This window comes from Anabas testudineus, chromosome 23 (assembly GCF_900324465.2).
Source record: "Anabas testudineus chromosome 23, fAnaTes1.2, whole genome shotgun sequence".
Classification (NCBI taxonomy): domain Eukaryota; kingdom Metazoa; phylum Chordata; class Actinopteri; order Anabantiformes; family Anabantidae; genus Anabas; species Anabas testudineus.
In genome coordinates, this window is record NC_046631.1 from 8,014,692 (window position 1) to 8,029,190 (window position 14,499).

Genomic DNA, 14,499 nt, shown 5'->3' on the forward strand with positions numbered 1-14,499 from the left:
AAAAATAATGAGGTCACTCCCCTCTCAAGGACCGTTCCAAATAAAAACCCTCTGTGTTTCTCCTCTCTCTCATTCCAACTTGCTCTGACTCTTTCTTTGTCCACATCCCGTCTTCCACGCGACAGGCCTGCTCCTCGCTGCACCCATATTAGGGCATGCACTGTCTCTCTAATCCCCCTGCACACAAAAAGAAGTTCTTAAGTGACCCAATATGTCTCAGTGTTAACAACGAGACAAACTCAATAGCTTTGATCTCTCTTATTGCGTAAACTGGTCATGCACTCTATGTGTATATACACGATATACTGTATATATAGCCGTGCCTGTGCAAGGACGTATCAGCCAGTTTAAAAATGTCTCATGGTTAATAAATAACAATAAAATGCCTGATATGAAGCCTTTTTTACCTATACCTGGGAAATTAATCCAAAAGGGTTTACAGTCTTGGGTTTACAATATGTCCCATGCAATAACTGATTATTACACATCATGTGATCAGAGCCTAACAGTTAAATCCATTATGGTATCATGGTATATTGTTACACAGACCCAGGGTCAGTGGACTTGAATGTGACTGAATGTTAAACTGACCAGTCGTTAGTTTCATGTTGGTTAAGAAGAGCCATATTGACCTGGAAGGATTTTTACTGTGCACCTCTCTACACTGTCTACTCTGTTCCTGTATGTATATTCCTTAACGCCCACTCTCAGACCATTTGAGATCATCATCCTGATGACCATTTTCGCCAACTGTGTGGCCTTAGCCGTCTACATCCCCTTCCCCGAGGATGACTCGAATGCCACCAACTCCAATTTGGTGAGTAAATGTTTAACTGCTATACAGCTCATTGTGTTGCTTGTTGTTTGGTCCAGTAGTTACGGATTTAATGATGTAACTTCTTGGCATGTTGGTTATTATTTTTAAACCCTAGCAGACAGGGTTTGTTGGTTTCTGTGGTCTCATATATGAATTTCCTTTTTTGAAGTATTATTTTTACTAAGTCATGTTATAAAGTGTGTGGGTGATTACATTTTGTCAGCAGATTTTTCTGATAGTTAGCATTTAGTGACCTGTCATTTACACAGGGATTAATAAAGTTTATTTTATCTTATCTTATCAAGAAGGGTGGAATGACAAGACTTTGGAAATGAGCAGGAGGTGGGAGGAAAAAATTAATTGGGGAGAAATAAAGCAAAGTCCTTTATTTAGGTACTATGTAAAGAAATTCTGAGGTTTTATTATTTTGACTGAGGATTCTTGAATTGCAGCAGATAAAACCATGTGAGTTGACTGGATTGAAAGAAAAGCTTTGTTTTCTTGTGGACAAAAGAACATGTTGAAATCAGCTGTTTTGATTTAATAATTGTGAACTCTTGTCAGATTGACATGACCTGTTTTGATTGGGGAGTGATGTTGATTTTGTGCCATCTAGTTTAATGTACTAAATCAGCTATAATCTAATATAAAGTAAACCAAACTATGTTCTAAAACAAAGACATCTGTTGCTTCAAATCTCTGACTTTCTGATTGTTTCTTGCCAAACCTCTTATCTAATTACATAAACCTGGCCACTTACCAGAGTGTTAGTGTGTGTGTAAATCAGTGTGTTGCAATGTCTTTTTATAAAATAATACAATTGCATATTTCCGTACAGTTTGTGTGTGTGTTTCTTTGTTTCTCTGAGTGTGTGCCTGTATGTGTGTGTGTGTGTGTGTGTGTGTGTGTGTGTGTGTGTGCGTGTGTGTGAGCATGCAGATCTATGCCAGTGTATTAGTGTAAGGACGACAGTAATCCCCCTGAGGCCAAGTAACATCTGTCACTATTTCTTTTTTTCTTTCCTTCTTTCTAAGAATGATTTTGTCACACTTAATAATTCTTGAGATTTTGTGCTCTATAGTGGTTTTCAAATTCTCAGTTCACTTGTCAGCATGTCCGGTGTGTTGTGTTAGCAGGTTAGGGTTAGGGTTAGATTAGATTAGTATTAGGATTAAGTAGAGTTTACTGATTATTAATTTAAAAGTTACTCTGGGCTAACTGTATGTGTGACTGTAGAAATTTTGTTTATTTTAATGTAGTCGTGTGAATTATTATAGGTGGAACAGTAAATATGACTGAGGGAGGACAGCTACTAAACTACTCTCTCATCCACTCTTTCTCTACCAAATGGTTAATTCTGTATCGGTCAGTGAACATACAATGCATTGTAACATGCATATTTAAAAGCTTTGATTTTCAAATAGTCCCTATTGACATGTGGTTGCACAGTTGTTAAAGGTTGTAACATAAATGTGATGAATATTTTGTGTGAATAATAGCTTTTCACTAGACAGTCTCCTGGATAATAGTAACAGGTCTTACTCTCTCTCAGTTTCTGTCAACACCATGAGAAGAATTTTAATGCTTCTCTGTTTGCTGTTTTGTAACAGTATACAGCATAAGGTACTGGCATGCAGACACACATACTTGCTTGAAAGGTTTAGCCTCCTAAATGAGTCTATTTTCAGGTCTTCTATTCATGCAGGGGCATTTTTTTACTTACTGGTGACAACCATAGTTAATGAAAAGATATAAGACACACACGTACACACACAACTCCACTCACCACCACCACAGCTGTGGTCCATTAGTTTTATAACCCTCTGACAGACAGGAGACAGTGTACAGATGAACAAGAGGCAAGAGATTTACAGTTAAACTATGTATCTCTGTGTACATGTGAGAATTTATATGCAGTTTTTTTGTTTATAAGTGTTTAAGCTTTTTCTGGTGTTTTCACGACAGTAATCAAACCCAGGACTGCCAGAATTTATAATACTTCCAACTTCATAATTTAGTAATTTAGATGATCGCTCTACAGTGACTGGTTTGCCAAAGGACATTTAGACTAAATGGGTCGTCATGCACATGTGATAAATTGAAGCTGTGTTACTGTCTGTTGCTGGAACACTGACCTCACACTAATGTAATTTATATCTTACACTGTTACCTTTGCAATCCAACGCTACAAACTGTGATGTAACCCTCTGACTAAATATAGTGTGAGTTTAAGCCACAGGAGGCTCTTACATATTCTCTGCAAAACACTTTAAATTTAGCACACTCCATGTGTCACTTGTTGTGCTTTATCCTATGTGATTTTGTTTCATCACCCACACAATTATTATTTTTTACTTTCTCATTTGCAACTAAACTAAAATTTTGTTTCCTGAAATGTATTATCATTATATAAATTTTTTTATATCTTAGAGCATCCATCATGGCTGTGGTTCAGAATCCTAATGGTGGTCTAAATCTACTCTTCATTCTATGTTTGATCAAGCTCGACTATTGGTTTCAGTATGGCAGCCCCTCACACAAGTCTTCTCTTATGCAATAGCAGAGATCTGTTGTATCGCTTCCAGTACAAGATTTCTATTTCTGTCCGCATCCCATAATGTGCCACTCTGTCTCCTTGACGACATGCCCAATAATAGCAGCAGGAGAGGTTGTCATGGATATTGTAACCGTAGTGATGCACCTCATCTGTCCTTGGTTACAGAGGAAAGAAGGGTAGGAACCAATGTGCGAGAAAGTCTCTTCTCTCAGGGATGAAATACTTGATACACTTTGTTAGTTCTTTGTTTAGTTAGTATTAGAAATGGTAAAAGTAGACGATTTTCTTAAACTTCTTGCCTGTCTTTTCCTGTGTCTGTTTTTCTCTCTTCCCTTCCCTCCTTTTAATCCTTAATCACTTTCTCTCTCTTGATCTCCCTTGTTTCTCTATTTAATCAGATCAGTATGGATACTTTCAGATTGATGGAATAATGTTGTCATAGCCAAGCAATGAACTTATCAATACACCTGATTAGTCACTGATTGATAATGAGGCATGACTACACACACCCATACTCGCTGAACTCTCTAAGCAATTATGAGGTTTAATAGGATGGATAGTAAATTAGGTTGGAGATAATGTTAGCGTTACTATGCGTGCATTCAGGTCTAGCTGGTTTATTTGATTTCCATACTGCGTGCATACCCATGTATTGTGTCAGCTTGTTTGTACGTCATTCACGACTTGGTTTACCTGAGTTCATGGTGGTTCACAGTTGCTCCTTTGTGTGTGCTGAGGTGTCTGTGTATCAGCAGGTGGCAGGGTATACGATGCAAGATCAATTAGCTGCTGGCTCTGCAGTAGGCGTGTAAAACAAGTACCTTTAAGTCAATGAATCACTTCTTAGATGGTAATGGACTCCATTGCAACACAAACACATGCACACATACACACACATATCCTTCCACTCTCTGTGTCTTAGGTTTGCTAAAAACATTGTTCATTTGTTCAAATTCATATTTTCAACCTACAGAATGTTTGGGTTTACTTAAGGGAAAAGCTTTTGTGACCCTGTGAATTTGACTAAATAAACAAAACTATTCTTTCCTAATGTTCCATTTTCTTTATGGTTTAGGTCGTGTCAACATTGAAAACACACAAGTGATATCCATTTGATATACTGTATTATGTGACTCCTAAAACTTGCACAACATATGGTGTGTGTGTGTGACTTAAAGGGGATGGCTGCTGCTGTTGATCAGTTTATCAAGTACCCACTTATTACCCAATTTGTGGAACTTTATGAGTTGATGAAATCACCTGAATTTAGCCTCATAAAGATTTCAATACCCATTTATTGCTCCACATATTTTCTTGTGCCTGTTCTTGTCTGAGTCTCCACATGTCCTCCTTCCTCTCTCTTCCTCTCTCCCAGTCATTTCTGCTGTGGAGGTTAAAGTTAACATGCTGTTCCTTTGGGTGCTGCTTTGCTGGTTGCTAGGAGTGTCTATTTATAGATGCTGAGAAACAATCAGTATCTATCTGTACGTTCACTTATCTAAACAACGTTTGGTTCTGCTTTTTCTTGGGGATGATGTGTGACTGAGTGCATGTATGCATCTCTGAAAAGCCGCGGTGGAATGCGGCTACTCATGGTGCATCCGGATAAGGATGTAGATGTGTGTTTATGACGGTGTGTCTGGTGGTCTGGTGGTTCATGTGGGTGCGTGAACAGCTACAGTGGAATTTGATGCATTTAGTTGTGTATTACCATTACCACTAGGGGCAAGTCTGTGTGTGTGTGTATGTGTGTGTATGTTTGTGTGTTTACATACACACTGTTGATATAAACAGACAGAGTTGAATATGATTCACTACTGTATTTTATCAGCTTGTACACTATACACATCAGTAGGTCCCTCTAGTTGGAGTTCCAACCATACTGTAGCCTGGGGACTCATTATTTGGAAATTATAAAAGCTGTTCCCCTTTTCAGCCCCAGAGGAAACTAAGAATACCCCAGTTACCATTTATGCTAGAGACATGGGTGCTTTCCAACTCCAAAGTTTCTGCTTCAGACTGCAGACTGCTTGGTTTCTGCGCCATTGGCTCCACATTTTGAAGCCATTTTGAAGCTTTACTGCTACAGAGCTTTAGTGTTTTAGTGTTATGTATAGTAATGTGTAATGTGAACTATATCAACTGTATATGGTGAAAGACAGTAAAAACCAATTGTACTTGAACTTGAACTTCAAGTTTAACCCTTCACATGGAAGAATTATATAAAACAATGTGCCAAGTTAATTTTTCAAAATAGTTTCTTTGCTGTACCAGAACATCTCTCAACCTTTTGTTTTTTATTCCCCTTTTTATTTGTACTGTTCAGTTTTTATTCTATTTGTACCGTAGTCAACAGTATTTAAATACATGTGTTAATGACCATAGAGACACATTGAATAGGTAATGGATTATGGTAAGCATAATGAATTGCTCTACAATAAAACTGAACTACTATATCTTTTGAAGTGAACATGTCAGCTTTTATTGTTATTTATTTATACACATTTCATTTAACACTCGACAAAATATAATAAGCATAAAATTCTTGTAAAGGAACTGTTTTTTCACCTGCTGTTTGGAAGACCTTCATTGGCATGGTTGTTAAACAGACAGTATGACTAAAGCATAACACTCTGCTAAATGCTTTGGTGATACATAATGAACAGTTGTTTTGAATTAAAAATATAAAATGGGCAAGAATTTATGTTTTCTCTCCCATCTTTGTGCACTCAGTATTTATCTTTTCTCCTCCACCTCTAATAAAAGTGAAAGATAAAGACTCTAAATGATGGCAGCTGTGGCACCGCATTCATTACAACACCACTCCCTCTTCCCTCTCTCCTCCTCCTTTGCTTTTTAATAGTCGCATTTTGGTGATAAAGACAGGGAGATTTCCACACACAACTCTTGACCTCTCCATCTTTCTTCCCTTTTTTCTATCCTCTTTCTCCATGTACATTTCTCTGACTTAAAAGAATAACCATCAGTATACTTGTATTTGTGTGTCTACCTTTACATAAATGTGAATCTTTATTTTGAACAAAACTAATTTTATTATTTTAGTTGTTTTTCAGAACACTGTTCCAAACACGTATTCCCTCATTCCCAGGCAGATTTCTGGAAACTGTCCTTTCATACACCTCCTGTTTACTCTGAACCTGCATACCAGACTAGATTTGGAGCTTCTGTTTGTATACTTTTGCGTGTGACTGTTGGTGTGCATTTTTGTGAGAGGAAATATGTATTTTAGAGTCTGTAGATATGCTATATGCATCAGGATTTGTGTGAAGCTGCATTTGTAGTTATTGCAGACAGATATTTGGCAAACAAGCCATGTTAAATCAGGTCAAATGAGCCTTATGAAACTAAAATAAAGTTTCCTAATGCTAACGCCAAGGCAAGAATTATTAACATTACATAACTGTCTGAAAGAGGCTAGTAATACTGAGGTGCATGCTTGATCATTTGTATGGAGCTCCAGATGTGGCAGTGGTTAAGGCATTAGAGACAGAAAGACAGTGAGTGAAAGAAAGAAGAGGAAGAGATAGAGCAGGATATTTTTACTGAGCTAAAAGTGTCCACCTCTGCTTCACATCGACCCACATTACATCTCCCACAGAGCACACAGAAAGAAAGCGAGAGAGATGTCTCTGTCCATCACTGGAAACACAAAGTTCTCATTGCAACCTTACCACAGGGTGCGATGTCAGTCTTAATGTCCCCATTTCACTCAGCAACATTTGAGTTTCTCATTGTTTGATGTTATGTCTAAAACTGTTGTCCTAAAGTCACTGGCTCTGTTCAAGAGGAAGGATGTAAATAACAACAAACTATAAGGAGGGAATAAAGTGAAATAAGCCAGGTGTAATGCTTGTTTAGCTATAAAAATGTCAAAAATACAGGCAACAAAGTAACGACTATGGTGATAAAGGCTTAGCATCAAGTCAAATAATGAGTTTGCGATCACTGAGGTAATGGGTGGTGCTGCTAATGTCAAGTTTAAAATAAAATCTTAGTTTAAATTTAGTACAGACCTGTGGGAACATTGGCATTGTACCCATCCTGGTTATTTTGAAACTGTGGCCAGCCACAGTTCTCATTGATCAAGAGCAATGGCAGGAATGCAAGACTGTCACTGATAAGATAGACAGCTTCTGCAAAACCTTACGCTTCATTTTACTTTGTATCAACCCAAGCTGAGAGCTGACATAGCGGTAGCTCTACAACAGAAACAAGTATAAATACTTTAAGCTCTTCTCATAGCAACTCAGTGTTGTATCTTACACTAGACCACACCACATTCTGGTTGGTTATTATAAAAGATAAATACAAATATTCTAGTCCTGTAAATGCAATATAATGCTCACAAAATTCTTCTTCTGTGGTTGTTATATCTCCAAACATTCAGTAGATGTTTTGAGTCATTCATGTATAGGCACTGTACATCTATATCCTACACTACACTCCTACTACCCTATTCTTTTCTCTTGATCGCAACATGCTCTGTGCTAAGCCTAGTAACTTTGTACAGGAAAAAGGAGCTTTATTTGTATCACACACAACACACCGAACAACAAATTACATATACAGCAAATATTAGAGCCATGGAAACAGAGATAATGGAAGTGCACAGTAGATCTCTGGACAAATTAGGGTGGCAAATAGGTGTAATGTATGCTCTGAGTGTGCATGTGTGTGTCTTTAGCATTCAAGACTAATATTTGACCAGCCATAAAAGCCTGCTGTGACATTGCAAGAGGGATAAAGCAAACTGAACACTAATGACTTTGAGCTAAAAGACCCCTATCACCGTTCTTTACTACACGTGTGTGTCCATGTAATTCCAGTAATGCATAGTATTAAACTATCAAAAGAACGAAAAACACAGAGTTTGAAACCTTTTTCATTTCAGAAGCCTCACCTCAATTGCTCAGTGATTTAATAGGTGATGCTGTGTTGCAGTATGTACTGGTTCTGTTAGAGAGAACTAGCAGTGATGTGTGGTGGTGTGGTATTCAGTGACATTTAGCCATCTGGTCTGGGATCTGGCAACAACACACCCTCTTTCGCTCTCTCTCTTTCTGACCCTCTCTGTCTCCCTCCTACAGTCACTCAAGGTGATGGTTTACATAAAAGTACACACTCTGGATTGAAACTGGCTGTCAATAAGGAATGTCATCATGGTGCTCAACACAGTTGTGTGTGTCTGCACTTGCTGTTGGGGTTTGTGTGCTCTGCATCATCAAAGGCTGGGTTCCCATAGAAACAGATGTTTCCGTTTTCTTCCTTGGTGACAACATGTGACAGACTGTTTCTGTTTGTGTAATGTGTGATGTACACTGAACGTATTAAACATAAGGACACAAGCGTTTTAATTAAATACAGTAATGTGCTGAATACAGGTAAAGACTCTTATCCATTATTAATCAGCCCTCATTAAATCTATATCTCCCCCAAAAGGAGTAGATTTAGATAAAGAGAAGCACATAAAGGATTTTTAAGCTTTAAGATAACTAAGATGTGGATTGTGCAAAACGGGTTCCTTATATGTTATACATTCATTATTTAGGCCCACCTGACATGCAGTCAGCAGCTCCGGTATTTATTTTATTATGCAGTGACTCATCTACAGTGTAGTAGTGAATTTGCATCAAAAGATGAATATCAGCTAGCTTTTGCTTAGGGGTCTTCATCATTCATTGTTAAGAGTCTAGTGGGAGGTAGATTGGCCATTGGATCAATAAAGTGGCCTTGCTCATACTTTAAATTGCTGCTTCCACTTCTCTATTGCATTATCATAGAATCAGTAGGCATGAAAAAAGGTTTATTTAGTGATGGACATGAACATGTGATGCATATTTTAAGGAACATACTGATACTGCAGTGTGTATTATCAATTTAAGTAGAAAGCAGGTATACCTCACATGTACTGGATTAGATTGAACTTCTTTGATGCAGTTTTGTTGGGACAGCAAATCACAAAAAAAAGATCAAACAGAACACGTGCACTGTTTAGTCTTGATGGTTAAAGCAGGCAGTGATATGTAGACAAACTCACACAGTATACTGTATATGATAAACAATATCTTTATCTTTCTGGTATCTTTATTGTGGTTTCAGTTGTAATGAGTGTTCAACCCATCTTTATATACAAGTCAGGAATTAAAAACTGTAGAAGAGATTAAAAACTGAGCCTTGATGCCCACAAGAATTTCAAAGCAGAAGGCGTGATAGATGTCTAACAGTGGTTAGTGCCAAGAAGCAGTCCGAAGAGGTCAGGGAAAGGCATGTAATATCATATACCAAAGTCTACATCAAATTTCCATCCATGAGAATTTCTTCTTTTTGGACTAACAAGTTTCTGTACCTGACATGTGCAAAGCAGCACAAAGATCAGAATATTGGGACAAATAGCCCAAGTGTTATTTGCTGTATGGTGCAATATGACATCCTCTTAGATGGATATTTAACTGAGCCATCAAAGACCTTTCAGACAAACAAGTGAACACAGACAAGTTTGAGCAAATTGTAACAGATCTAATATGGCAGACATTAAGGTGCTATATGACTTGATGATGTCACAGTATTTGTTTTGGGATCATTTTGGATCTGGATCATTGATCACTTCTGTCTCATCCCCACTGTCTCTTCACTGTCTTTCCTCCTCTCATCACCTTTTCCTTTCCTGTCCTCCTGCTTTGTAGGACAACTATCAGGTGTGTCTGTCTATGACAGCGACCTCCCTCCGCTGCACCCCCTGCACCCTCCCGCTCCTGGGAGGTGACCCAGTTTCCCATGATCCAATGCGGCTGCTTCTGCTGCGTTCTTGCCGGAGCGATATTGCGAGGTCCTTTAACGCCGACTGTGACTGCGCTATGAATAATGGATAAAGAGAGTGACAGAGTATTAGACAGAGGAGGAGAGAAAGGGAACAACGAGTGTAGAGAGAGGGACAGAGCGGTAACAGTAAAGGAGGGGGAGCTGGAGAGAGTTGGGATGATAAAAGAAGAGAAATATGGAGACAGATGGGACAGTGTTATAGTAATGCATAGGTGAAAGATATGTGGAAGAGTAAGAAGAGAGAGGAGGAAGGTAGAAAATGCAACAGGGGTGCTGAAGGGAGAGAAGGATAGCAGAAAAAAAGGGGAATGATGAAAACAGAGCATTGGAGAAATTATGGGATAAAATCATTCAGATATATTTAAAAATCCTTTGGAGGAATACTTTTACTTCCTGGAAGGCATCAATTGTCCAACTAATTATCTTATCATAATTTTTTAAATAATCCTATCTTTCTTCCAGGTTTATCAAATCAGTTTGCCCTTTTCTTTATGACTAATAGCATTAGATTGATTGCTCTGCGTTTAATGTCCTATCCCATCCCGTGTCCAAAGGACATACACCACATTAACGTGGTAATGATAACATTTCATGGGACTGTGTGCCTGGTTGTACAAGTAGAAGCGGCTTGTGGGTAGTGTAGTTCAGCTTCTTTGAAGTTGAAGGGCAGATCTATAAGTCATAGAGGTCACTGTACATTCAGTGAGTCAAACATCTAACATGGTATTAATGGCTTGGTCACACACTGTGGTGGGTGCATGTGTGTGAGTGTTTGTGTGTGTGTTTATGTATAGATGTTTGTGCCTTTGTGGTCGTGTAGCTTGTATTTAATCTCTGTTACTGCTCACTGCAGCACGTACCTGTTGAGTAGCACTTTAGCTGTCACACAGTCACACGCGACTTGACACACAGCATTTCTCTGAAGCACACATATACACACAAGGGCATGTAGAGGTGGTTGCCCATTACCTTCCTGCCAGAGCTGTCAATCCTTGGCTGGTATTGAGTTTGTAGAAGCAGTGGGTCCAAACACACACACAGCAAAAGCTCTCCTTCATTGGCTGCAGTGAATAATATATTTCACTTCATCTAAAAGGCTTTAAAGTGCCCACACAGCCTTTTACTTCAAAGCAGGAAGTTAACACAGGCATGCATACATTTGCTCAATAAAAGAAAAGAAGGGAAAAAAGTACCGGACTTCAGCAACCAGCCATGCTCACTTATGTTGTGTTATATTGTGGGGGCTGAACACATGTCTCTGTTTCCCTGTAGTTACTGTTTTTGTGTGTTAATTGTGCTTGCACAATTCTAGAGAGCCAGCTGTAAAACTCTGTTGACTTTAGATCTCAATGAAGAAAGCGGTGTATGATGTAGATTTACACGGGCCTGCAAACTCAAAGAAAAATCACATTTGCACATTTAGAGACATTTAACTAAATAATTTCGAGAGCACTATTTAGGTGCAGATACAAATGGTCACATTTCAAAGCTGTCACAATCGAAAATGCATTTAAGGGTCCTACTACACCCTGCATGCTGAAAAGTGTTTGGTTTGATCTATGGAGCATGTAATCATTAGCAAAAGAGACAATTTCATGTTAGAAATGCATCTTCCATGTTGCAGATTAGTTCCAGTGGTGCCCTGGAGTCAGCAATAATTGACTTGAATAATTTATCAGTTATTCAAATTATTGCCAAATAATTCTCTCTTCCACAAGTGGACCTAAGTTTAAAAGAACTGAGCTGTGTAAATATACTGTATATGTTCAAACCCACACATTCTCAGCACATGGATCACAAGGTTAGACAGCGTATGACTCCACGTGTTAGCCATTAGCCTTTACTGTTAGTCTGACCAAGTCTGCTCAACAAGGTTTTTGATGTGTGCGAGGAAGCAAGAGAGAGAGATGTAGACAGACAGAATTATAGTCTGATAGCTGACAGACAGCTACAATTTGCTCAGACATTCAATTTGTCTTGAACCCAGATTGAATCATTTAAATAAGATAATATATCTTTATATATAAAGATATAAATTTAATATGATCCACCATTCCACATTTTCACCTTTTAATAGCTGTAAACTGTTTTTACAGTTTTTACAGATGATCTCACTTCTGACTATACAGCAAGAACACAATGAGCATTCATGCAAGACCCCAGATGTAACATAAATTGCGCAAATGTTGTCCAAAGCGTCCATGTTTGTGGTCTGTTTTAATGAGCTGCTGCTTTTTCTCTTTGAATGAGCCAGTGGTTCAATGTCTGGAGATTCCATGTGGTAAATCGCTCTCTTCTTTCTGACTTCACTGTAGTTATAAAATGGTACAGATTGTTTCCCAGCAATAATGAATTGGCAGATTGGCAGTAAGAAAGACAAACTTTTATGTTGCCAGGCAACTTGAGCAACACCAGCAACTGTATATGGACAGTTTTTCTGTTTGTATATTTGCTTTGACCTCCTTTAACTCTCTTTTTCCTTCCTTCCTTCCTTCCTTCCTTTCTTTCGTGTTCCCTTCTTGTCTCACTGTGTTTTTTTTTTTTTCTTGAACTTTGTTTGACTGTAACTGCAGTCAGGTGTATTCATTCATATTTGTAAGTGTTTCATCTTCGGTCATGATGATGGTTTTGAGGTACATGTCTGAAATATAGCATTCATGTTACAAAATAGTCCACCAGGAATGTACACGTGCATGCACATGATTGACTAATGCAGCGTCTTGCAAGAGAAGAAGAAGAAAACTGAATCCACCTCACACAGTATGTTTGCCTCTCCTTCAGTTTTCTGGAGGAGGCTTTGTCTTTGTCTTTAGACTTTGCACTGCTGAATGTTCACGTCTGTTACTGATCATATTAGTGGTGGACCAATTGGCTTTGTAATGGTTTTGAAATGGCCAATGCTGATGAAGATCCTCAGAGAACAGGGAGGCTGATATCTGATGCCAAAGTTGTTTGTATTTTTTTCTCTTTTTGCATTTGATAAAATGCAACAATTTCATGAAAATGTCTGCATTTTTTTCAAGTTTTTGAAAATAAAAGGAGTTTTGGAAACATGAATGACCTACACCATACTGTCCCTGAACGCCTCACCAGAGCTGCTTTGAGGAATGCTACAGTCTCAGCCCACCTTTGCTCCCTCTGCCCGCTGTCCGCTCTGTGTGGAGGAGCTGACGCTTTCTGATTTGTACATTTTTAACATCACAGATTGAGTATTCACTATAGCTAAAAACTTTGTTCTTAAGGCAAAAAATGAAATGACACAGCAATATTAAGTAGTGAGTAAATTAATTTCATTTTAATTAGTATAATTAAAGATCGTCTTTAAAGTAAAACCAAAACATCTCAGCCCAATAATCTCAGTTTGCCCTGATTTTTGCTGAAGGAAGTATTCGAACTTCCCAACTTTGGCATGAGCTTGGCAGCTGGTTCAGTACGGTGTTACAACTGATTATCACTGACTATGAAAGGAAATGCTTTTCCTGCTAATTATATGGCCAGTGGGTAACAGGGTAAGATGCACATGAAAGCATGCTCCTACTTTTTTTCTCCTCCTCTTCCTGTCTTCTCCTCTCTTTGCTCCTTATCTCTTCACTTTGCCTTCTCTTTTAGCCTCGCTCTTTTCGTGTCTGTTCCCAGATCTAATTAAAATGCCATCTTCAAATCACTGGTGAGCCCCCTCCCTTCTTCTCTCTGTGCTCTACTGCAGTGTAAACATGCTGTGTCATATTAAAAGTCTGAATCCGCTGTGTCATGATTTGGAAGCTTAACAGCTGATAAGCTTGAGACAATTCTCAGATGATTCAAATGTGCCATGTTATAACAGGTAGTATGAAGATACATTATGTTTAGGAACGCTTAGGACCATTATGGCGGTGATGCAGTCACAGAGACCTATATTGTGGTTGTTTCCACTCTATCCCTAAACTTATAGAGGATGTCTTTTGGATCTTTTGCATCGCTCTTATTCACTTTCCATTATTTTTCCTTCTTGCCTTAGCAATTGATGGCCTATTTACTGGAAAAAACAGTGCCACACTCAAGGGAAACTGTGCAAGAAAAGTGCTCAATAGGAAAGAAAACAGGACAATACATGAAGGTGCAGTCAGAGTAATCCACACATACACAGACACACCAACTCCTTCACCTTCCTGTGTTGAGCCACTGATATCTCATCAGCCCCTGATGAAAACGGACAGATTCACAATGTGAAGCAACTCTCCTATTGGTCCAGAGATGTGATGTAACATTGTCTGTGTCATGTACATTGTTGAATCAGTTTTAAACA

General features: G+C 38.5%; 1 protein-coding gene across 3 annotated transcripts in view; it reads left to right on the forward strand.

The window, feature by feature from the left end:
- cacna1c (calcium channel, voltage-dependent, L type, alpha 1C subunit) overlaps positions 1-14,499 on the forward strand; it is a 153,025-nt gene that overhangs the window by 51,277 nt on the left and 87,249 nt on the right. For all 3 annotated transcript variants that reach the window (XM_026362846.1, XM_026362847.1, XM_026362848.1), the window contains exon 3: positions 712-817. In XM_026362846.1, the coding sequence (XP_026218631.1) occupies positions 712-817 (106 nt within the window). The remainder of the gene's footprint in view (positions 1-711; positions 818-14,499) is intronic.